The 27,711-nt window shown below is 35.6% G+C and overlaps 1 protein-coding gene across 3 annotated transcripts in view; it reads left to right on the forward strand.

Moving 5' to 3' along the window:
• Nucleotides 1-11,822, forward strand: part of LOC150107292 (beta-1,3-galactosyltransferase 5-like) — a 43,978-nt gene extending 32,156 nt beyond the window's left edge. For all 3 annotated transcript variants that reach the window (XM_090391798.1, XM_090391799.1, XM_090391800.1), the window contains exons 2-3: nt 1,352-1,459; nt 10,573-11,822. In XM_090391798.1, coding sequence (XP_090247924.1) covers nt 10,589-11,554 — 966 coding nt within the window. In that variant the 5' untranslated portion in view covers nt 1,352-1,459; nt 10,573-10,588 and the 3' untranslated portion in view covers nt 11,555-11,822. The remainder of the gene's footprint in view (nt 1-1,351; nt 1,460-10,572) is intronic.
• Nucleotides 11,823-27,711: the final 15,889 nt, after the last annotated feature.

Below are 27,711 nucleotides of genomic sequence, written 5' to 3' on the forward strand. Positions count from 1 at the left end.
GATGTTTGTAAAAGCCTGCTCTGAACAATCTTGTATAACTTTTCGTGTTTATAAGGCCTGTCCTTAAGAAGAAAAACAAACAAACAAACAAATAGCAAACATATTGTATTATTTTCGGGCCTGGCCTGTAAACACTCTTAAATTTATATACTGTAAATCGGCAAACACTAAACTAACACGACACACCACACATCACTAGCCCCTTCAACAACTCAGATGATTCTATTGTGAGATCACATCTCATACCCAGACTACTCCAAAAATTAAAACACATGAAAAAAATATACTGAAAAAAAAATAATAATAAAGGCTGCTTGGGGGTACTGCATTGGTAACGAACAAATCCATAATCAATGCATATGGATGGGTGGGGTGAGAAGTAATTATTATTATTATATTACGTGACACCTCCAAGGAGTCCAAAAACTCATCGAGGGAGGGCACTACTCTACAGCTCTCTGTCTCCACTACTTAATTCACCAATTACAGCGAACCGCAATTACCATCATCATATACCCCAACGCCATCTGCTGCCCACCGCCACCACTAGTGTTCTTGTCTATAAATGGCTACATAACCAATTTTTCTATATTATTATTATTCCTGATACCTCCAAGGAGTCCGAAGACTCATTGCGGGAGGACGCCTACAAATGTCTCAACCACTACACCGAACCTCTACTACGAATCAACGCCATCTACCGCCCACCACCACCACCACAACTAGTATTTTTTTGTCCGTAAATTTCGTGTTTCTGAAGGGCCGATTTTTCTGTATGCGGGACGAAAAACCCGAGTTTCCGGAAGGAAAAACCTTGCTACCTCCGTATGAGATCGGCTAATTCACTTTGAATTAGCCGATCGATTGAAATCGTCCAGATAAAGATTCCTCCCATCGCGACAAGAATCGAACTTAGGCCTATTCCAATAAACGGGCGCAATGTACTGTCGTTCTTCCAATATTTTCTTGCGCGCCGGATTAATATCGCTACCTGGTCTCATCCAACCTGAAGTTTGAACCTTCAGGTTGGATAACGGTCAGTTATAGATCATAGCCAGTGGCTCATCGCAAATATGTTTCATTAGGTTACTTCCAGCTAATAACGTAATCATTTCCCCTCCTTGTAACACACAAAGTTACAATATTTAGATAATGTCGGAAGGATCACTCTGATTTGAGAACTGGAAGGGTACAGAATGCTTTTGATGTCATTTTAGTCATGCCCCCGATCAAACTGAAGAAATTTACAGCTTTAAAACTAAGTATCAAATATAAAACTTGCGTTGTATATATATATAGAAAAATAAATAAACAAATAAAGTCCTTTACGAGGCCTCGTATTCTTTTCTAGATCTACTTAAGAAATTACAAGACATGCTTTGGACTGCTGGTTTACTGTTCGTAGACTTTCGGCAAACCCAAGGAAATAAAATGGAGCCATCTTAGCTATTCGTATTGGGTAAGTTATATATATATATATATATATATATATATATATATATATATATATATATATATATATATATATATATATATATATACTTTTATTGTTTTCGCATGAAATGTTTGAGCTCTGAACAGTTTAGGTTGGCTAGTGTGAGACGTATTCAAGTGATTCATGTTTAAATATAAACTAATAAACTAGACTAATCAATAAAGAAATAAGTAGAATGTGAAATTCCCCCAATACCTATTGGGAAAACAAACGCCTAAACAATATTATTCTCCTTTATTTAGTTTTAAACAGAAATTATAATGACATGAATTAGACAAGTTCAAAAGTGCACTGGAATTGGTATTCATAAGAAAAGTTAAAAAAAAAAAAAAAAGGAAAAACTTAATTGCTCAGGATAGTTTCAGTGTATGCCAAAGGAAACTTGAAGAGTTCATACAGCTTTGCGATTTTATCTCATATACTACATTACCTTTTTTTTATTTAAAAAAAAATTAAGAAACAAAATAACATATTAACAAATTCCTGGTATCCTTAAACTAAACTGAATAGCTTCTATAACAATTTTAATAATAAAAAAAAAAGCAATCAAAAGATGAAGACTGTGAAATATCAGCTGCATTCTCAATGATGGAGAACCTATAGAACAAATACTTTAGCTTACATACTAATTTATAATTTGCCATCTCTACAATTTTTAGTGAAGATGGCAAACTGTGTGTGAGCAGAGCTAATCGAAGGCGGCATGGCATGGTCACTTAAACAGAACAAAAGAGAAAGGTTAGCAAAGAAGTGTTTTTATGCGAGGATGGTAGGGAAAAAAGCTCAGAGGAGGAGACGATATACGTTGATTAATGCAGTTAGAAGCGCCTTAGGAAACCAAAATATAAGATCTGACAAATACTGTACTGGATTTCTGACAGATAACAAAGGAATATTGTTGAGAAGTCAGTAATAACGTAAACTTTTCGTGTAGGGTAATAACGTAATAATGTAAACTTTTCAAAACCTTGCATTTCCCTCAAATCTTCCAGGAAAATGCAAGGGGGGGGGTATAAATACAGTCTAATTGTGATTTTTCGAGTTTGTGCCATCGCACAACTCTACCTTCTAATAAACAGGAACAGCAAGCTAAATACTAGAATCAAACTACTCCTCTACCAGCTGATGATCCGCCCAATAATTACATACGCATCTCCAGCCTGGAGCCACACACCCAGCACTAACATTCTCAAGCTACAGAGAGTGCAAAACAAATGTTTGCGCATGATACTAAAAGCACCATGGTTTGTTAGAAACGTCCAACTGCATACTGATACAAACATCCCTTACATCTACTCCTTCCTGCAATCTACAGTGGCAAAATTCTTCTTAAATATCTCTACACACCCCCATCGAACTAGTGAAACATGCTGCAAGCTATGACGAAACAGACCTCCTCTTCAAATACAAGAGACCAAAACCATCCTAAATACAAGCAACGACGAGTAATCTCTGCCTCCCCCCCCCCATGGCGAACTTATAGCTCATAAATGTTTCCTCTTCAATTCGCCTCTATCAGACAGCGGGGAATAAAAAAGCACCTAGCTTCACCCTTCTGGCCGGTGATGCTATGCTATTTTCGAGTTTGTTTTCGTGCTCTCTTTCAGTAAGTGGATTTGATTTAAGTGCTCGTTAAAACATCCCTTAGCATTGTGGCAAAAGGAAGTGAAAAACGTAAAGATTTATATTTTCAAGAAAAGCAAAGAATTTTGGAGTGCTATGATAAGTTGCCCAAAATGAGCCAGCGTAGTACGGCTGTACATTTAAAAATTTCATAAACCACTCTTGTGTAAGATCTTAAAAAATAGATCAAGCATTTTTTATTGAAACTTCAGCTTTTACTAATGAGAACATGGATCGGAAGAGACCCGATCTGGCAAAGACACTCAAGTTGAATCAGCATTAAAAATTTGGTTTATAAAATAACCAAATATAGTAATCTTCGTGAAAAGAATGCTTCGATTAATGGTCCTTTGATGCGTCAAAAAGCAGAAGAACTTGGAAAAACAATGGGCAAGGAAAGTTTCACCGCAACTGATGGATGATTTAATAGGTGGAAAAGACGAGAGAATATTGTGTACAAGCGTATTCATGGCGTAAGTGGGATCTTAAATTAAAGCGAAAAATTGTCTTGTTATTTGATAACTGCATTGCACACACAAACAATTTATCGTTAAAGAACATCAAAGTAATTTTCTTGCCTTCGAACACTACATCATTAATTCAACCATGTGACCAAGGCATCCTATCGCATGGAAGTTCATACGAGAATTATAGCTGAACTTGATTATATAAAAGACCAATCTGATGCAAATGCAATTGCAAACAAAAGATTTACCTTCTTGATGCATTGCATTTAGTAGCATTGTCATGTCTTAGAAAGGACTATTGAAAACTGCTTCCAAAAAGGTGGATTTTGTAAGACGAACTCTGAAACTCCTTCCGAAGAATTCGAATATCTTACAAATGAAAATTTTTATAAAACCCCAGACGGTATGTCAAAAGAAGAATTTGAAAATTGGTTGGATATTGATAACGTTAAAGTGGTGGTTACGATGACAGTGTCGGAAATATGTCAAACTGCTTCCAATGAGAACTTTAAACTAATAGAAGAAAGTGAACCTAATACAAGTATAGAAGAACAAATTTTAGATTTCAGAAGCTCCTCCAACCAATGCCCAGATGCAAATAGCTCGACGAATACTTCGTCGCGGTGTGCAACACAGAGCGACTAACTTCGAAAGGCATCATGAGTAGGAGCAATTTATTCATGAACTACTATATTCAAAGACAACACTAGACAAGTTTTAAAATAAATTTTTTGTTGTTGCTTATTAAAAAAGTTGTTTATAATAATAAATTAAATTAAATTAAATAATGTTCATAACAATAAATTGAAATAAATGATGCAATTTTTTTACTATATATATATATATATATATATGTATCAGAAATTTGATGACGATGAATAATATATGGGAATGAAACTACATTTTTTCAGTGTATAAAAAAGTTAATTAGTATGTAACTATAATAGGATTGCAACATGCAACCTAACGTTCAAATCATCTCAATTTAATAAGTAGCAATATTACTAATCATACCATAATTTTAGTCACTCAGTTACAGCATTGATAACCATATGCAGTGTTCTTTAATAAAAATAATTATGATTACATCTAAAACTAATAGTAGTATATATATTTCATAAACAAAAGTCGTTTGCTGAATTAATGGTGATGTATCAGAGATGCATATTGTGTTGTGTTTGACCTAGCAAATACAGTTTCGCAAGCGCGCGCGCGCACACACACACACACACACACACATCCACAGATGATTATAAGCTATTCTAGAGCTATCCTTTCCTTTTGCACCGCAGCATACTTTTGTTTTAGTCCTGATAAAACCACTAACTAATTATTCATTTAACTGGTTAGTTATTTACTCTTTAGTAGTCTATAATATTATAAACTACTAAAGAGTAGATAACTGACGTTGGCAACATACCGTAATCCGTAAATATGATTAAATTATAAATACGTAAATATGATTACGTAATAACGTAATCATATATGGAAGCGTTTAAATAAATGTGATGAGGCGCTAGTGAACTGAGCCTAGGATCTATGTATCGCTTTCGTAACTGAGATACTGTATTATTTATTTATTTGACAATGTTAAACGTTATAGAATATTTATTTATATATAATTAAGCAATATCGTATTTTTTGTTACAATTCAGAACAAAATGCTGAATACATTTTCATATTATTATAAAATTATACTTATACAATTATATTACATATAATACACGATAATGATAAATGTTAGAGGTAGAAATAATTGATATCGAATATACGGACAACTGTCGAAACCAATTGTTTAACTTACATGAAGATGTTTGAATGTGAAATAAATTAACAATAATTTATAACAGTTTATAATAATTTAACAGGTGGCTGCTTATTCCTTTGAATAATATAATGGTACCATGTACAAATTTCAGCTGACCTTATGTATTTGTGAATTCCTGTCTGAATACTCCTGAGCACCCGGAGTTGAGAAGTAAACTGTAATTCGTTTTTATTTGATTTGATTAATTTATTGGAAGTAAAAACACTCCTCACCTGGTGCTTATATGCTCATATAAGATGTGTGTGTGTGTGGAGGGGGGAGAGAATATGGCGAGGGTTATTGTTTAAGTAAAACAGTAATGCATGCTGGTCTACACAAACAATACTCACTTTTTCGCCAAAGAAAAGAAGACAGTTTAATTTGGACTAAGAGACGCAGCTAGCAAAGTCATTCTTTGTTCAATGGTCAAAATTCAAACGCTATCACGTGTTAACTTCATGTTGTGACCAGAGCTGGATTCACGCATAAGCTAGACAAGCTACAGCTTAAGGCTTCACGTTACAAGGAGCCTCAACCTCAGTTATAGATAATCTAAAATTTATCAACTAGTCGAGGTGGGGGGGAAAGGCTTTTAAATTTATAGCTCAGGGACTACAACAACCTTGATTGATGTATATATTACTCGAAAGGCATAGATATCGCCGATGTCATATCGGTACAGGTATTATTATTATTATTATTAACACGTTCGCTGCCACGCTATTTCGGTATAGCCTGTTCCCGTACGCAGAGCAATTTCAATTCTTCAAGGTCAGTACGGTAATCTCGTTGCCGGCGGTTGGCTTGTGCAGAGCATATACCATCCATGAGAATACACAGTTTTGATGCTAGCTCCACAAGCCAAGCATTTTCACTTCTTCAAGTCAGCACAGTAATCTCGTTGCCGGCGGTAAGCGTCATACGAGTATACTCGTAGCTGGCTTGTGTGGCTGGTTTACCAACTACGAGTATACTCGTAGTTGGCAGCGAAGGTGTTAACAAGTCTGGTTTGAGGCTGTCTTTGGTATAAACGTGGTTACCAAGCTTCTGTAAGAGTTTGTGTTTTTATTTATTTATTTATTTATTTATTTATTGAGTGTTTTCGTCGATTAATTCGTGTATTTTTACCATATTATTCCAAAATTCAAAATTAGCGCTAAAACGCACAAGTGCAACTTTGGTGCCTTTGCCGCGCTGAGCAGAACAGTGACAGCTCGATATTGATAATATAAGCGAGCTTAATACGATATTTGAAAAATCCATTAACCCCATAACATACAAAGACGTCTGTGACACGTCTTTTGTTTATTGCACCAAAACTGATTTTGAATTTTGGTTTTACATATAAATACAACCGAATATAGACGCTAGACAATCTTGTGCTTATTTCCTTTCAGCCGAGAAAAGTTGCCAACGGCGTGTATCGGCTATTTCGTTTGCATTTGCACAAATTCATCATTATTTTTCAAATAATGATGAATTTGATCCAGCAAATCACCCTAGCCCAAAAAATTGGCAGAAAAACGACCTCTTCTGATTTTTAATTGGTACGTTAAAGGGTTAAAGGAAATTATTAGAAATCAACCAGAGAATTAGAAAAGTGCGGAAACTTTTAAATAAAACTAGATAGGATAAGAAAAATAATCAGAGCAAGAAAGCACTAAGTTGGTATTAATAATAACAACAACAACCATCATAGCGGTTTTTTTATCCTGTAAACTCGGGTTTTTCGTCCCGTAAATTCAAGGAAATTGACAAAACCCACATTATGTTAGGGTTAGGTATCAAGAGATGGTAGCACTTGTGTGCCGGTCTCTTCATCGGTGGCCACCTATAATTAGCGATAGAGATGGGCCAGCTATCTCTGATTAGCTACCAGTGGAGATTGAACTGCCCACTCAGTCTCCAAAAGCTAGCTAGGGTTAAAAGACTTCACCTACTCCCTATAACGGAATAAAATGTGTTAGCTTATTAATATTTACAACAATTAGAATATAAGAAAAAGGAAGTCATATGGCAATTCAGTTACGAAATTTGCGCTTACCGACGGAGTCACTGCTTCCAGGGCTGCCACGTGTAGTGTGCAGGTTGTTCACTGCACAAGGGCGGCTAATCACTGGGGGCATCATTTTGATTGATTATATGTATAATGAAATTATCTTTATGACACCATTTAAGGAATCCCAGAATTATATATACAATGTCCGTACGATGCATCAGTCCTGTATTCATTTAGACATAGTATAGTTGTGGTTGCACGCGTCTGGTATTGTTCATTGTGTTATTGTATCTTGCGTGAATTTACGTATATTTGAATTGACTGTTTTTCTAGAGGAGCCTGCGAATATACTCTTAAGGGTAAGTGATATTTATTATATTGAAAAAAGGTTGTAGAATTTATCTAACATGGCCAGTATCAGTGGCTCAAAATAATTAAAAATTATTTATGATCAACCATAACCCAAGAACGTTTAACAGATTTGTCTATAATATCTATAGAAAACGATATTATGGATAGTTCAGACTTCGGTGAATTAATTAAGATTTTGTGGCATTAACAACACGAAGGGTACAAATTTTGTGATTTTAAACGGTATACGATATCATTCGTGATGTGATTATATTTATAAACTTATGTATATATGATCCAAAATTATTTTGTTATACATGTAATTATATTCTTTACTTTTCCTATGTGATTTCCTTGTCTTGTTTTGTGTGGTTACTCTTTTACTTATTACTCTAATAAATATATATTATAATTATAAAAAGGTTTCCTTTTTAATTACTTTCATTGTCTTTCAAGTGGAACGGTTTTTTAAAGTTTGCACCAAGGTAGCTCATATGCACCTGGCGTCCCTGACTGCTTCGAGCTACCGGTGAGTTAAAATTAAAGGAGAATACTCTCTATGATCTCATAGTATCAATTACTGAATTGGAAAGATATCCGCAATCTATGAAGCCTTGTAAAGGATTTAGAAGAACAAATATGGTGGATGTGAAATGGATGCGCAACCTTATTTACCAAGAGATTCAGAAGAAGAAGATGGCGATAATATCGTAAGAATAAGTGTCACAAATTAGAGTAAGACAAGAAATGGACTGTGCAGACTAAAGGCAATATACAGGAATTTTATTGTTATGCGCAAATAAAAAAGAAAGAAGGAATGTGGAAGAATAACCTTACTGAATGAGATAGCCCTCGTGTCATAAACTGATGAGATTCTTAAAATAACAAATGCTCGCTTTGCTAACCTCTACCAACCAGGTGTATGCAAGTGCACAGTGCTACTATTGTTACTACACTGGACGAAGAGAATAAAGGTGCCTGTAAATGAGGTTGAAGAGTTGTTACATAACCTGAATAAGAATTCGGCAAAAGGGACAGATGTAATAATAGCACGTTTTCTAAAGTAATGTTCAGCCGAATTGGCTAGGCCCTCGATATATTTCTATAACTTGAGTTGAGTCTCAGCTCAGGAAAGATTCCCGCAGGAATGGAAAGAAAGTGTGATAGTTCCGTTGTGCAATGAACCTAACTACCGACCTGTCAGTATCTCTGCAATTTGTTCTTATTTTATAACAATGTTACAGCTGAGTTTGATAGAAGGAATGCTGTTTAGATGTTGCTCAGGCATTTGATAGAATGCCACACGAAAGGCTGTTGCGTAAACTGGAGAATTTATGATTGAAATATAAATTATTGACTTCAATAAGACAGTAGATGATGGACAGGTATCAGAAAGTGGTATGTGGTGGTGGGAACCTGCCAGATTTAAGGTGATCAGTAGTGTACTCCAGGGATCAGTCTCTGGGCCATTGTTTCTCAATCTATACATTAATGATATTGGGGAGGGCCTAACAGGAGATGTTCAGTTGTTCGATGATGATTCAAATTGGGATTGGGTAATGAGGAATGCTATTGATATCCAGCCTTACAGAATGATTTCAACAAACTGGAAATGTGGGCAAATGATAATGGCAGCCAGTTCCAGTATGCACTTCTGCATAATGAAATTCCGACTGCATATTGTATTGTTGGGATTATGCTTCGAGAAACTGATGAGATTAAGGATCTTGGACAGAAATTTGATGTTCAAAGGTCACATAACAAAAATTGCAAATACAGTTCAGAAGATAATTACGACGACGAAACGTACATTGATCTGTGAGGTTAGAGGACAAAAGGGAAACCGATTGAGAATATATGGACTTCAGACTCTGATAAAGAGAAGAAAGAAGGATGATATGATACAAGTCTATAACTTCTGAATCGATGTTATAGGATATCGCTTGATGCAGATTTTCGTTGTAGTGAAGTGGGAAAAGAACAGGGGCATCAATGGAATTCAAGTTTGTTCTCGCTTATGAAAAGGGAGCTAGATTTTTTCTTACAGAGCAGTGGGTGAGTGCAACACTTTGCTTGCTTATTGAAGTGGTGAGTGCATCTAGAGTGAACAAGTTTAAGAGAAGGTTAGACATCTGGTGTGGGTGATGTATGTCCTCCCTCAATGATGAGTCTTTGACTTTCTGGAAGTCTCAGATAATAATAAATGTTTCTTCAATTTATTTAAGCAATCCTCATAATAAACATTTTGTGTGTTGATTTTAGAAAGAAATAAACCCTGTATCCTCTTTCATTCCCCAAATTTTCCGGTAGCAGGGCGAATTATTTTCGTTTTAATTTTTGGAAGTTAAAACGAAAGGAAAAACAATGACGATTAAGTTGGAGAAAGTTGGTCGCTACTTTTAATTGTCACCGGCAATAAAACTAATGCTACCGACTATATCTAGACTTATGAGTCACGAAGTATACGATAAACAACTGTCACCATCTTCTGTTCCTAACTCCAACTACTATTAGCATCTAATTTTTCTGAGTTGTGAGATTCAAAACCCGAATCTTCGAAAGAAAAATAAAATACTTGCATGCGTCCAAAGTTGGTTAAATCGAGAAATATATGAAAAAAAAAAAGCCTAAAAAAGTTAAAAGTTGGCGATCTGACGTGAATGTATAACTTTTTTATTCTGGAAAGTAGAAGAATGAAATTGATGAAAATTACTCCCAGACAACTTTAATTTATTTATATAATGTTTTATATTTATATTTTGTGTTGTGTATGATTATATTTAATTCTAATTATCTACGCTATATTATATATATTATTTATTTATTTCAGGAAAGTGGAACGGAACATGAATCTTAATATTCGACAAGCACTCTTATTCTGCTCGATGTCTGCTGTTCTTATTTATATTTTATATTGGGAAAATACTGTGATACGTTATGGAAGTTCAGTAGTCCAGTATACATTATCTACACCTGTCAACATGACATTCTTCAATATTTCTGAAACCTGTCGACGTAACAACATTTCTCCGAATGTTATCATATATGTTCATACTTCTCCAGATCATTTTGTTCACAGAAGAATTATTCGATACACTTGGGGCCACCCAGAATTGATGCAGAAATTAAACTTCGTGACAGTCTTCATAATAGGCTTAACGAACGATCTTGGAATACAAAAATCAATCGACCAGGAAAAGAAAACTTTTGGTGATATTGTTCAATGCGATTTTATCGATTCTTACCGTAATCTGTCCTATAAGGCCCTTGGGGCTTTTAAATGGATACTTAGTCACTGTTCTAATTATACTTTTGTTATAAAAACTGATGATGACATGCTGGTCAACGTATTTGGAATTAATCCTTTACTTAACAATTCCCCTCTCTCTCAAGATCTGGGAAATAATTTTCTATGCTTGGAATGGATTGGAATGAAAATCATACGGGACAAAAATTCCAAATGGTACGTAAGTGAGGAACAGTTTAAAGGAGAGGTCTATCCACCTTACTGCTCAGGATCAGTATATATACTACCATCATCAATTATTGAACTCCTTTACAATGCATCATTCTCAATACCATTCTTCTGGGTTGATGATGTCTATGTTACTGGTCTTTTAGCTAGTCAAGCAAAAATTGGCCGAAAGTCAATTGCAAAGCATTATGTTTTTGGAGATGATGGAGACAAGAAGAAAAAGATCATTAAAGGAGAATATTTGTTTTCTCATATATCTGGCCAGCTGGGTTTAGCGAATAGGCTAACATTATGGGAGGAAATAGTATCTGCACACCTTGATCACAAACTTCAGTGATATTTAATAAGAGAGCTAAGAGTGGTTCCTAAAGTTGGCCGTGTATTCGCTGCGTATACATACATACAACTGAAAGATGACTGTAAGCACTAGTCAGTTAATAGAAGGAACACTTCAATGGCCTTTGTACATAACCTGACTGAGAAAAGCTGAATTTTAAAACGGAACTGTAACTCAGAAATACTGAAATCTAGAAAAGTATTCTTTCTGGATGAGTGTTTGTTGAAGAAAAGTGAAGTAATTATAAAATAAATGGAGTTAATTCGAATGTCGGTTTGATTATTTAGACTGCATATTTCAGCATTAAACTGTAAACATAATGTAAATATTTTACTTTTTTTTGGACTGAATAAAGAACCAGATAGTCAAAGGTCTCTTCTCTTATTCATATAAAAAGAGAGACCTTTGTTTATCTGGTTTAGTTGAGGCATTAAATATTGCACAGTCCAGGAAATATCATAAATAGCTAATGAGCTGTCATTTATCTTTTGATGTCATTGCAAACTACTTTTTTTATTGTTTCTAATCTTTTTTTTTTTTCATGTTTAATCTTTCTTTTATTTTTACATCATCACTAATTCTCGTATTGAAAGCATGAAGTAGCATTAAAAATATACGTACTCACTAGCTTGCCATTTCTGGTTTATTTTATCTTGCATACTCTCGACCTCATAATAATACAAATTATATTTGTATAATTATGAGGTCTAGTTAGCGTATTCGCTCTCCAGCCAAAAGGCTGCGGGTTCGAATCCCGCATGGTCATGGATGTTTGTGATTATCAGTGGAAATACTAGTGGTGGTGCGGGGGGTAGATCGCGTTGGTGTGGTTGCGGTTAGTTGTAGTTGGTGAATTTAGTGGTGGAGATAGAGAGATGTAGAGTAGGTGTCTTCCCTCGATGAGTCTTTGGACTCCCTGGAGGTGTCACGTAATAATAAATATAAAAATAAATAGTAATAATAATCACACATATATATTTCATATATATATACTCTAGGTTTTCATATATATATATATATATATATATATATATATATTGATAATAGCATGGCTTTTAAACTGTAACTTAACGTACAGCCTGGATGTTTTGGAAGTCTGAATGTGAGGCCATTAAGCATGAAGACATTTCTAATAAGAAATGTCTTCGTCTATGTATATCTATCTCACTAAATGTGAAATAGATTTACAGCCTTTCTTGGGTGGGAATCACATTGAAAATATTTTATTAATGAATTATTAATAAATGATAATCATTAATTAATCGGGCAGGAGTGCTAAAGGTTCCATAATCTGCAACAACCTTGCTTTAGGAGTCAAATCTAGATTTTTTTTCTGGACGACTTGAGGCATCCTCAACAGGCATGCAATAATAGAAGAGCAATGATCTTATAGCAGGCGTTGAAAATTGCTTTCCACCGAAACACATTCGCTGACCACAATGATTCGAATTTATGAACGGCAGGACGAAGAGTGAAGACTATCGACCCATTAATCACATGAGACATCTCATGATTTCATTTTTAAACTTTTTTTTTTCCCGATAAGCTAAGAATTTCAAGAAAAGCAGTAGTTGCTCCCGTACATGGAAATCAGGAAAAGGAAAGGAACATGAATAAAATAAATAACAATAATAACTTTACACTTTTCATTAACCTCGCGGGATGCATTTTTTTTTTTTTTAGATACCATCTCTTTGCAAATTATTATAATTGTATAATAAGCAGAGAAGCCAGGATGTATATACAGAAACAGCATGGTTGCCAGCTGATCCAGAATTACCAATTAATAAGAAACCATGTTAAACGTAAGGCAATGATTGCTACCACAATCATTGCACTCTCTCATTCATTAATATTTGAAAAATTAAAATTGAAATTTATTAACACCAAAAAAGTAGTACAAATGAAAATATATTACAATAGATACAAGAGAAAACCTGCTGGAATGGGCAGCAGTTTTTTTTTTTTTTTTCTCTCGGAAACTCGGATTTTTCGTCCCGTAAACTCAAGAAAATCGACCATATAACCCACATTATTTAAGACAATAAAATATCCTGTTAAGGTTAGGTACCAAGAGATAGCTACACTTCTTTGCTCTTCTCTTCATCGGTTGTCGCTTATAATAAGTGATAGTCTTGGGGCTGCTATCTGTGATTAGCTACCCTTGGAAATTGAACTGCTCACTCAGCCTCCAAAAGCTAGATAGGGTAAAATGGCGTTGCCTCCTGCCTATAAGGGAATAAAAGGCGTCCGCTCATTATTTATTAATTTTACTTAGATGCAATAAGTATTTATTGCAACACAATTGAAAATAATAGATAGTAAAAAAAGTAATACTGCATATGTTATAAAAAATTATCCTACAGTTATTTTTCAAGTGGTAACACAGAGATTGATAGTTAAAGAAAATACAAGAAGAAAGAAGAGAAAATGGAAATAGATTAGAAGGAGCTGTATGTATGTAACCAGGGGACATAGCCGTACTAGTTACTATAAAAATACAAATGTAGGAGATACAGTCACTAAAAAATTAAACGACTATCTATGAGGGCACATGTATACATACAGAATGTAACTGAGACATAGTATAAAACATTTAGAGTAATTTCTATAATATGCGTTTAAAATATAAGTCATCATCATCATCATCATCATCAAATTCCTGCCATGTACCCTCAAGGGGTGTACAGGATATGACAGTACTACATGAAAAAATTACATCATTACTAACTTCCTATCTACAATTTTCCTCCAAATCAGTCTGTTACTTGTCAAGACTCCAACATTATCAGATCTTATATTTCTATCATCTAAGGCACTTTGTACCGTATCAATCCACCTATATCTTGGTCTTCCTCTGGGTCGTTTTCCTGCCAACTTGGCAGAGAACACTTGTTTTGCTAATCTTTCCTCTCCCATTCTATTTAAGTGACCATACCATCTGAGATTAGCTCTACTAACGCATTCCTGGATGCTGACAATGTCAAGTTCTTTCCTAATATCTTCATTTTTAATATGATATTGCCATTGATGCCATCTGTTCACGCCTCTAATCTTTCTCAGGACTCTCATATCTGCGGTCTCCAGTCTTTGGTCAAGTGTTTTACTTCTGACCCAGCTCTCAGATCCATAAGTTAAAATTGGTTTGAACACAGTCTTGTATACAGCTAATTTAGTGTTCCGACTAATTTCTTTCTTATTCCATATGAATTTATTCAATTGACTTCCCACCATACCAGCTTTGCTGATTCTGTTGTCTATTTCTATATTTAGTTTACCATCTTCACTAAAAATTGTGCCTAAGTAGCTGAAATGTTTTACCTGTTCCACAGGTTTTCTATTCACAACAAAGTTGACATTTTCAATGATTCTAAATATTTTCATTGTCTTTGTCTTTTTATCGCTGACCTTCATACCATATCTATTACAACAGTTATTCAATTTAGTCAGAGAATCTTGCAGACTTGCAGCGAATTTATTTAGAAGTATAACATCATCCACATAAAGCAAAGAGCTGACATTAACATCTCCAATTTTGATATCAGGTTTAATACCAGTTTCCTTCATAATGTGATCCATATAGATAATGAATAACAGATGGGATAATGTACATCCTTGTCTCACACCAGATTTAACATTAAACCATCTTCCTGTACTTCCTTCAATTCTAACTGCTGACTTACAACTCAAATAAAGACTAAGTATTGCTTGATATAATGCCCCATTGACACCATATAACTGCAGCGTATTGAATAGCTTCTCTCTTGGTACCTTGTCATATGCCTTTCCCAAATCGACGAAACTTAAATACAGATCTTTGTTATATTCCCATGCTTTCTCGACTATTTGTCGTAAAGTGAAGATCTGATCCTGACAGCCTCTATTTGGCCTGAATCCAGCTTGTTCTTCACCAAGCTTTTCTTCCACAATTCTTCTCAACCGTTTCTCAAGTATACTTGCATAGATCTTGCCAGGAACACTCAGTAGGGAAATACCTCTGTAATTCTCACATTCAGTTTTATTTCCCTTTTTATATATGGGTACTATGAGAGCTCTACTCCAATCATCGGGAATTCGTCCTTCCGTCCAGGCTTTCTGAACTATGCAGTGCAGCCACTGTAAGACTTTTATACCACCATACTTCAGCATTTCTGGTCGAATATCATCTACTCCTGCTACCTTTCCACATTTCAAGCCTTTGATGGCTTTTTCTACTTCAAGTATGGATATGTATTCCTGACTGTATGCCTGGTCAGTGTTTTTTTATCACTGTGCTGTCATCACTGCTTGTTTCATTTAGCAGTTTTTCAAAGTAATTACTCCATACTTCAAGGATATCTTTTTCTCCTGTTTTCATTTCACCTTTATCATCTCTAATTCCTTTTACAACACTCTTTCCTCCATTCCTAAGCTTCTTCAACAACCTCCAGAATATTTTGCCACCTTCTTGATATTTATTTTCTATATTCTTGCCAAAGTCCTCCCATGACTTTTGTTTAGCTAGTTTTACACACTGTTTAGCGTTCTTACATTTGTCTCTGTATTCTGTAAGAGTAAAAGCTGACTTATTTGCCAGGAACTTTTGATATGCTTTCTTCTTTTCCTTCACTGCCTCTTTAACTTCCTGTGTCCACCAGGGAGTTCTGATTTTTTTATCCTTGCACACAACCTCACCACATGCCTCTCTGGCAGAATCAATCAATGTTTCCTTCAGAGTTTGCCACTGAATCTCCAAGGTTCGATTCCTGTTCTCAAACTCTTTCATTTTCTTTTCAATAATATTTCTGTATTTTAGTCTACAGTTCACATCTGAGAGCTGCTCAACTTTTATTCGCTTTAAAACTTTCTTACATGTTATTCTTTTCAATATGAAATTCAATTTTATCCTGCTCAAGACTAAATAGTGATCACTTCCAATTTCAAATCCTCTGTACACTCTGGTGTCCTGCACCAGGGAGAAAACATCACTATCAACAATAACATAGTCAATGAGACTTTTCTTATTTCTAGCCTCTTCTCTCCATGTGAATTTGTGCACATTTTTATGTTGGAACATGGTGTTAGTAATAACCAGTCCATGTCCTGAGCAGAAATCCAACAGATATTTGCCATTATTATTAGCTTTGCTCTTTTCTCCAAATTTTCCCAAAATATTTTTGTATGTCTCACAATCATTTCCTACTCTACTATTTAGATCCCCAACAAGGACCAACTTTTCCTTTTTCATTGTGTCAGTTGCTTTTTCTAAAGCGTCAAAAAATTCCTCCACTTCTACCTTAGTAGAACCTTCTGTGGGACCATAGGCACAAATAAGTCTCATTGTCCAGTTCCCCATTCTCATATTTGCCCACATTACTCTACTTGAGACTGACTGCCATTCAAGAAGATTAGCCTCGTATTTTGTGTTGAATACTATGGCTACTCCTTCTTTTCCTTGATTGTCATTGCCTGAATATAACATTTTGTATTTATTGCTCAGAAAGATCTCACCAGTTTTGGTCTTTTTTGTTTCAGTCACCCCTATTATGTCGATCTGGTACTTATCTAATTCCTCAGCTAGCTCCATTTCTTTGCCATTCAGGCTTCTTACGTTGATAGTACCGATCTTTAACTCTGGTGATGTTGAGTTGGGGTTTGTTTTCAGATTTGTTCCAGTAGCTGACTTTTCGCTGTTCGCCCTGGTTCCCTGGCGAAAACAACGGGGGCCTTGTTTAACCGGGCGACGCCCCAGCCGGCATGAAATTTTGTCATGTTGTACCATCATTTTTTATTTTGGTTTAACCAATAAGAATACAATTTGGTCGGCTAAATCCCAAATTGCCAGCCCATCCTCGTTCGTTCAGTATCAAAGTAGATACCCAGCAGGGTGCACCACGAGAAGGTGAGGATTGGACATTAGGTCAGAAGCCCTGGTCGGCTCTCCGCATTCCTTTAAAGGCTATGTGGAGGTCTCCTCTCAGTTATACAGCTTTGACCCTTAAGCACTTTAAAATAAAAGTCAACATTATTTAATCACATGAGGTAGTCTCTCAATATTTTTCTAAAAGGGTATCCTGATGTTACACTTTATATCATTAGGCAACTTATTGTAGCTACTTGTTGCTAAATGCTCTAAAGTTTTGTGAAAAATTTATTTGTTTACCTTGAGAACTAACAGCAAGTTCTGGCCAGAACATAAACTATAGTCTATATTATATAAAGAAAATGTTACAATGTTATTTTTTACATATTGTAAAAAATAACATTTTAAATTTTTCTGTATAAGAAACTTCATCTGTATACAGATGAAGTTTCTGTAAAGGCAAAATGTCAAGAATAGCAAACAGTTCATTAGTTGAATATGCAAATAAGTTAGTAAGAGTGTAGATCTTTGATTATTCTATTTTTATTCAAATCAAAGGAAGCAGATTATTGTAGTAAACTCCACTCCCAAACAGGTGATATCATACTGCAGTGAAGAATTTACCCATAAATAATATAAGTATCTTAAAAATTCTGAATAACAATTTTTTTAACATAATATATTGTGTTAATTCCGAACCTCAACTTTTTTTTTAATTTCGTATGATGATACAACGGCCATGAACCCCTTTTTCGGGGGTACGGCATCATCTCAATCCCTCCCCCCTATTTTATCAGGGTTCGAGACCGGCATAGCTGAAGAATAAAGCCTATGGCTAGGAGGGGCCGTTTCTTAAGTATTCCTGACTGTAACCGTGTGTCTTCATGGGGGACAGTTTGCCTGTTCTGAGGGACGAAAAACCCGAGTTTCCGGGTGAAAAATCCCCTACCTCCGTATGAGACCGGCTAACTCACCTTTCATTGAAAGAGACCAGATAAAGGTTCCTCGCGTCACGGACGAGAATCCAACCCAGGTCTTTCCGACCAAAGGGCTTCGTCTATACCGACTGAGCTACGAAGGCTCACTTGTTTGTTTAAAATGTGATATGGGAGTTCCATATTAAAATAAAATAAATAAATAGTGTTTTCATTATAATATTGTGTTTCAATCAGTTACAAATGACACATACATTCTCGGATATATGAAAAAACAATAAGTTGCATGAAATTTCGAAAAACAATAAAGCCTGAATCAACGAATTATTCAATTTGCTGATATATTCATCTTCAATTTTATTTATACGACCAAACATCTTTCAAACCAATATCCATGGTTTGCGCATGAATGGAGTGTTACAAATTCTGTCTAGAACGCCAGGAATAAAGGGTTTTTAACTGACTTAGAAGATCATGGAATCGATTAGAGTATTCTCCATGAAAACGTTTTTTTTTTCATACCTTCAAGCAGGGGAAAACTGGCCAAACAAACACATGCAGATAAAACATATATTGGTCTCTCCTAGCCTTAGTTTCTTAGCCATAATTGAAGCCATTCCATCTCACCTACTAACAAAGTAATAATTATGAATGTCTTTTGTCGTGAAGGTATTTGAAGCGCTGAGATTTTTATCAGTTACTATGTAGATGAGCTGGCTTCGAATAGGTAGCCTTTAATAAGGATTTTTCTACTGACGGGGAATTCTCTAAAAAGAAAATCTCCAAGAAAAACATTCATAACTTAGAGTTATAATACACACCTCACAGCCTGGAGTTATTTATTTTTTTAAAACATAACTTTCTGACAGAAGAACATTAATTTAGCAAGTTGTTCATGCGAGTGCACTATGGAAACGCAAATGACTGAATGGATATTAATGAAAGTTGATAATTTAGAATCAATGTTAATTTTTTTTTAGTTGCCTAAATGTTAACTGGGCCATTTTTTCAAAACTATATGCATTTTCATTATTAGTAAAAATTAGCAAAATGCATTTTTCATCTTCTTCCGTTGTACTAAAAATAAAAACAAAACAAAACAAGTAAATGCACGTCTTATTTCCCAAAGGGAGTAGGTGACATTTTAGCACTATCTAACTTTTTTTAGACTGAAGGGACAATTCAATCTCAAGAAACTACCATCTCGTGGTCCCTAACACTAATAGAATATATTATTGTCTGAAATCGAGTAATGTCTGCGGTAGATTTTCTTCACTTGTGGAATTAAAGAACAAAAGATTCTGGGAGGACAAAAAATACTTTACTTGCAGTGCCAGAGATCGCTTAACCGGCTGAAGAAAGGCTTAGAAAAAATTCCTCTAGTTGGCGACCAGACTTAAATTTAGAACGTTTTTTTCTTTGAGTGGCATGGCACTATGAATGTGAACACTGCTGATAAATAAATAAATAATCACATTTCGTGAGGACATTGGCAAAATAGGAAACCACAGGATATAACATACTTCCTGAGATTTATTTTTATACTAAACATCCATGCTTTAGTTTCATATATTATAGCCTTCATTCAAATAAATTCTGTTGATATTTTCACGCCATTTAACCAAGATACGTCCTTGGATAAATAGGTTAAATTAAATTTCAGAGGTTCATTTTTCCGCAGGAGCGAATGTTGTAATGGAGAGAGGGAGTAAGAGAGAGAGAGAGAGAGAGAGAGAGAGAGAGAGAGAGAGAGAGAGAGAGAGAATCTTGAACAAATGAAAAATATTACTGACCTACAGGAGGTAGGTGAATAATATTTAATAATCATAACCTAATGAATATTGAGTTAATATTATTTATAATACGATTTGCAACACTAAAATTAAATCACACACACTATTATCAATGTTATTATTATTATTCCTGACATCTCCAAGGAGTCCGAGGACTCATCGCGGGAGAACACCTACAACTGTCACAACCACTACACCAAACCTCTACTACGAATCGTCTCCATCAACGCCATCTACCGCCCATTTCCACCACCACCGGTATTCTATGTCTGTAAATTGCATGTGTTCTGAAGGGCCGATTTGTCTGTATGCGGGATGAAAAACCCGAGTTTCCGGGAGAAAAAACCCTGCTACCTCCGTATGAGATCGGGTAACTCACCTTCGATTGAAAATCATCAAGAGAAAGATTCCTCCCTTCGCGACGAGAATCGAACATAGGCCTATTCCAATCGAAGGGCGCAATGTACCGTCGTTCTTCCAATTGCGGTACTGAGGCGCTTATTGTACAGAATTTTTTAAAAGACTTTCTTCTTTGCTTACCGTGTATAAATTACCAAATTTGAGATGAGAAAAAATGATTTGTTTGGCAAAACAGGGTTTCTCGCTCTTAATTATATCTAATTTCAATTCATAATCTTTCTGCACTGTCTCATTACGCTAGCCATTTACCCAATAGATATTTTATTGGGCCTATGTCGATCGTGGTAACTTACATGTAACAGTTTGTTGCAGAAAGATCATCTTTCGATTCTGGTCAGCGTCTAGAGGAACGTTGGGCCTAATACGCAAAGTAAGATGACATGTTTATTATTATTATTATTATTACAGGCAATTCCAAGGAGTCCTTAGACTCCTTGATAGATACTGGGCATTCGCACAGTATCTCTGCTCGTCAAGTATTCTTCAGTAACCAAGTGATCTGATGAGCTGATTTAGCTACTTTTGCTATGTGTCCCCCTAAACTTCAACTCCCTAACCACCAACACCCCCAAATCTCTGGCTTCATCAACCTCCTGGAGTACAGTTCCACCAATGTGATTTTCAACGTTATTGTTTGCTAATTATATAAACATTTATATAATTAAGAAATAATAACCTTTATGAAAAGAATCTTACCTTGGAAAACATATTGCATTAAGTTCAGTGGCCTTGTCATGGGCCAATAACATAGATATGTAATAATTATAACGGTAGGCCTCTTCATCCCATCTGTAAAGTGTATATGTACGACAAAACATGTCTTCTCTGGCTGCTTTATCTGTTTTGCGAGATGAAACATCCGAATTTCCTGGAGCAACACAACGCACCGTATCATATCTGCATAAGATCGACTAATTCATCTTCACTTGAAAAGCTGTAGTAAAGATTTATCACGCCATAAATGGCTGGTAAATGCGTATGGAGCACATATCATGGAAAAGTTTGGGTTACATATGCCTTTGTATTGACACTGCAGATGTTGAAGACACCAAAGACTGAACACTCACCACAATGCCATGATTGTTTTGCAGATACCTTAACGAGAGAAAACCTGCATTAAACTGAGAGACATTTTCCTTTATTACAAACCTTTTGGGATCTTGTGAAGTAATTAGTAACGTACCAGGTGGCGGTGCTGTATGATTCCGGTGCCATAAATAGGCAGTTCTGTACTTAATCACATTTAGTACACAACTGCCTTAACTTATGCTTGTTGATTTCCATCTCTTTTGAGCATTTCGCTTGCAAGCGATTTACATGTTAGCGTAGGAAGTGTGGAAAGGAGTTTTTCCAAGCTTAAACTGATTAAAAATTATTTGCTAACAGCAATGACCCAAGAAAGATTGGTTGGTCTAGCAACTATATCGATAGAGGCGGACATGGGTTATAATTTAAATTTAGAAGAGCTTCTAAACAGTTTTATTATTATTATTATTATTATTATTTCGGGCGACTCCAGGAGTCCTTAGACTCATCGAGAGAGGCCCTAAACATCATGTCCACACAACTATGCGATTACATTCTCACAGTATCTATCATACCTTGCCTTGAACTCGTTCACCGTCATAGCACCCACAACAGACTCTGGCAGCTTATTCCACTCATTTACCACTCTAAAAGTAAAGAACCCAGCTCTAACACCCCTGCTAACCACACTCTTGCCCAGCTTCCATAGGTGTCCCCTAGTTCTCTCACCACCAGTCCTGATCTCAAAAATATCCTCTGAATTAATCCTATAGAATCCCTTTAGCAATTTGAATGTCTCAATCATATCTTCCCTTTTCCGCCTATCAACTAGTTTCTGCAACCCACAAATCTTCAACCTGTTCTCATATGGTTCATTCCATAGACCTGTTATCATCTTAGTCACTCGCTTCTGGATGCTCTCCACCTCCTCCCCATCAAGAAGGAACCGAGGTGACCAAATCTGGGCACAGTAGTCGAGATGAGGTCTTATCAAGGCTCGGTACAGAGGTACAATAACTTGCTTGTCTCTGCTCGTCAAGGTATTTTTCAACAACCAAATGAGTTGATGAGCTGATTTAGCTACTTTTGCAATGTGCCCCCTAAACTTCATCTCCCTATCCACCAACACTTCCAAGTCCCTTGCCTCATCAATCTCATGGAGTACAGTTCCACCAATGTGGTATACTGCTGCTAATCTTTTCATCCCAAAATGCATAACCTTACATTTTGTCACATTAAATTGCCATCCATTCTCCTTAGCCCAGAACTCCAATCTATCTGTCATCCTGCAAGACTCTGACATCTTCTGCATTCACTATTGCCCTACCCAACTTTGCATCATCAGCGAACAAATGAATTGTTCCACTTAGATCCTTCCCTATATCGTTAATGAACAGATTAAACAGCAGTGGTCCAAGAACAGAACCCTGTGGCACACCACTAGTCACAGGCCGTCTTTTGGACTCTACTCCTGAATAAACTACTCTTTGATATCTCTCCATCAACCAACCACATATCCATCTCACCAACCCTATATCCATTCCCATATGTTGTAATTTATGGATTAGTATTCCATGTGGTATCCTGTCAAACGCCTTTGCCAGGTCCAGCAGTATCAGTTTATTGTACGATACCCATGTAGAGCAAACATTTAATTAATATTATTATGTAATCGTTTTGAATTGATGTTTCTCTTGTAATAAAAACAAAATAGCAATTGGAGATTTTCTTATATTTTTGTCTTATAATCCATCAGGGGCGATATTTAATTGTTTGCCTCAGGACGCGATCTAAATGTCGACGGCCCTGGCTACGACTAGTCCTATGCTTCCAAACAGGCCAGTTTCATCCAGGTTAAATACATTCTTCTCTGTGTAACTTCCTTCTGGTATCTTTGGTCTGAGGCAATCATGAAATTCTTCGATGACAACGTAGTCTACAGCTGCAGCCTGGACAGTCATGTTGAGTATAGCGACTACTCTTATAGCAGCCAAACCATCCACAATTTGCAGCAAAAGGGTGTCGGTTGCTTTTCATCTTCGTATACATATAGATAAATCCAATACTGCATGAACCAAGAAGATGCAGGAACACAAAATGGACGCTGAGCCAGCAAGCACAGTAAAGAAAGCTGAAGCATGCGTGGAAGCTGATGCAATCTTTGATCTCAAACAGCAATAGACCTTTATGTAGAGAAATAAAACCATGCATATGCATAAAGGTCACATCCAGTGGTGAGCTATGGAAATTTTAACAAAGGGCTCCCACTGTACAGCAAAAAAAAGAACAAAAAAAAACGTATTTCACACAAAAACTTTTATTAATACAGCTTGTGTACAAATTCCAATCAAAAAGTATGAGAGGACAATCAACCTCTAAAGGCTATCATTTTTAAACAAATATTTCATGATCTAAACATGAAATATTTGCACACAATCAACTGTGTTAATTTATCTTACATAAAAAAAGCTTTTTTTAACCATCAAAATATAATAAGAATGAAATCTTTTACAAAACATTTGATTGGCTACTGGTTTCACCATACGATTGGCTACGAGAAGGGTAAAGATAGAGCATGCGCTTATTTTATTTTCAAAAACTTGGGCGCATTCGTTATAGAGTTGAAACAATCAGCTAACGCCTTTTTTGTTCCCATATAGGGGAGTAGGCGAGGCCATTTTTAAGCCCTATCTAACTTTTTTTTAGAGACTGAGTGGGTAGTTCAATCTCCACTGATAGCCAATCAGAGATAGCTGGCCCAAGGCTATCACTAATTAATCGGCACACAGTGAGGGCGGCGGCTAGTATGTGTCGCCATCTGGTGGTCCCTAACACAATATATTTAGTGTCTGAAAATAGTGTGGGTTCGACAGTCGATTTTCTTGAGTTTGAGGGATAAAAAACCCGCTAGCCCATGCCAGAGATCGACTAACTCTGGAACCAGTCGAGAAAAGGCTTAAAAAAATTCCTCTGGTCGGCGACTAGAGTCGAACTCTTTTTGTCGTGCGGTCAAGCGCTGTAGAGTGCAAACGCTCCTTCTACTGAGCTACATATGCCGAATAGACTAATTTTTTTTGGTTACTGTGAGTTTATCGCTTAATACGTTTAAAAAAAATTTGTTTCTGAAAAAATAAAAAAGTAAACAAGAACAACAAAGGGCTTGCAAATTTGAGAAAAATTTAACAAAGGGCTCGTGTGCCCCTTATAGCTCACCACTGGTGGTTACACTTTTTGGACATCCTTCACGTGGATCATCTTCAAGGCTGATACAACCACGTTTAAACTCGGCAGTCCATTTCTTAATTGTCAGAAACGAAGGAGAAGAATGCCTATAAACTTTTATGAACTTCGGATGAGTTTCTTTTGTCGTTAAACCTTCTTTTACAAAGAATTTTATAACTGCATGATACTCAATTTTATCCATTGCTAGGGATAAACACTTTTGCTTCAGACAGCTGTATAAAACAAACTACTTGATAGAACGACTTGCAATTTCACATGGATGCTTATGACAGATGTACCAACTTAGAAAAAAAAAATCTTGCCGATAGTGTTGCCGTCTATGGTCGAAGCCAAGAACTTTTCAGACCACCCTCGTATAATCAAAGATTTCATAAACAATACATTTCCACCTCTCAGACACAAGCATTATAATTTTAAATCGCACTTTCAAATTGACTACTATTCATGCTTTTAAAACAAATATGAAACAGCATTCGTCTAAATTTTTATCTTCTAGTGGTGTTTATTTACTAGTTATTTTCTTATGTCTGGGTGTCTGCATACCCACTTCAAACTACAGGTTAAACTTAGTACAGTAAGCCCAAACATGTGTAAAATAATAATTATTATTATTATTACGGGCAACTCCAAAGTCTTTAGACTCATCAAGGTAGGCTCTAAACATCATGTCAAGAACTGTCCAACATTGGTGCAGTATCAATCATACTTTGCTTTGAACTCATTCACAGTCATTGCACCCACAACAGACTCTGGAAACCTATTCCTCTCATTCACTACTCTCCAAACAAAAACCCTAGTTCTAACACCATCACCCTTGGTCAGTTTCCTGGAGTACAGTTCCACCAATGTGGTGTGTGTGCGTGTGTGTGTATAGTGGTGAGCTATGGAAATTTTAACAAAGGGCTCGCATCATCAAGCAAAAAAAAAAAAAAAAAAAAAAAGCCGTATTTCACACAAAAACTTTTATTAATACAGCTTGTGTACAAATGCCAATCGAAAAGTATGAGGGGACAATGAACCTGTAAAGGCTATCATTTTTAAACAATTAACAATAAATTAACACAGATGATTGTGTGCAAATATTTCATGTTTAGATCATGAAATATTTGCACACAATCGTCTGTGCTAATTTATCTTACATAAGAACAACATTTTTTAACTATTAAAATATAATAAGAATAAAATCTTTTATAATTGGCACATATGAAATAGTCCATATTTTTTATAAACAAAATAAATTTCTTTTTTTGCGATAGAAGTTTTTACAACAAACAATCTATAAATAATAAATAAATAAATATTATCTTAACACAATAATATTGAAGTACATTATATTTCTCTTTTGTTTTTATACTTCATGTGATAATCAACGGTACCAATCAAGGGGCATTATTTTATAGTCCTATTTATTTATATGCAATTATTATTGTTGTTGTTTCGGGAAACTCCAAGGAGTCGACAGACTCATCGAGAATTACCAAAAGTGAATTCTTATTTGTAAAATGATAGTAACAGTAACTATATTTTATTTAATAAAATCACTTTGTTAGGTTACCATATGAGTTTGTCGCTTAATATATTTCAAAAAATTATATTTTTAATAAATAAAATAAAAAAGTAAACAAGAAGCTCTCAAATTTGAGAAAAATTTAACAAAGGGCTCGGACGAGTCCCTTATAGCTCAGCACTGTGTGTGTATATATATATATATATATATATATATATATATATATATAGCTGGTAATCTTTTCACTCCAAAATGCATAACCTTACACTTTGCTACATTAAACTGACATCCATTCTCCTTTGCCAATCTGTCCAAATCACACTGCAAAATTTTGATATCATGTGAATTAACTATTGCTCTACCTCACTTTGAATCATTGGAAAGTAACTGAAGAGTTCCTCTCATATCCTTTCCTATATCATTAATAAATAAATTAAACCATAGTGGTACAAAAACAGAACCCTGTGGCACACCAATAGTCAGTCACAGGCCTTCATTTCGACTTCATGTGCTGCAGTTTACTGATTAGATTACATGTTACATGTGGTATCCCGTCAAAGGCTTTTACAAAGTCCAGCAGTATCACTGTAAACCCATTACCTTTATCCAACTCGGCTGTCACTGTATTATAAAATGTCAGCAAGTTACTGAGGCATGATCTATCCTTCACAAAACCATGCTGTCCCCCATACAGGATCCCATTTTCATCTATCCATTCCTGTATTTTGCTCTTGACCAACTTCTCCAATACTTTGATAACTCATGATATGCCGATTGGTTGGTAATTTGCTACATCAGTCTTGGAACATTGCATATTGTTTTCCCCTCTTTCCACCTCCCTCAGTACTAACCCAAAGCTGAGACTTGATTAAACAATATGGTCAAGGGCACTGACAATTCTCTCACCGCTTCATGTAAAACTCATGCTGGTATACCTTCCAATCTCACAGCTGTATTCACATTAAGGTTGTGTAATATTATGTACCTCCATTTCATTTACCTCAGTGCCTGTATAAGACTATGGCTCTCTTGTTCCTGTAAAATCACCATCTGGATGATATACTCTTGCAAAGTGTTCACTTAATAATTCTACTATTTTGACTGATTCAGTTACCTCTCTACTATCGGCAACTATTAAAATCATTTTGCCATATACATTCTTTCTTTTACTTGTGGCTTATATAACAGTGTAAGCAAGGAATCTATGGTTTCTCTTTTGCATAAGCATTTCAGACAAGGCAATGCTAACTTGAGACAGTGTATTCAATTACCACAATAATCTTACATGGGAAAATTCGGTGTCATTATTCAGTCTTGTCATCAGCAGCAATTCTTTATCAATATACAAAGTGCTTTTTTTTTGAAATGCTACACAACAGTGCTGAATACTG

The sequence above is a fragment of the Typopeltis vanoorti genome, chromosome 4 (assembly GCF_054136105.1).
Source record: "Typopeltis vanoorti isolate ZY-2024b chromosome 4, IOZ_Tvanoo_1.0, whole genome shotgun sequence".
NCBI lineage: Eukaryota > Metazoa > Arthropoda > Arachnida > Uropygi > Thelyphonidae > Typopeltis > Typopeltis vanoorti.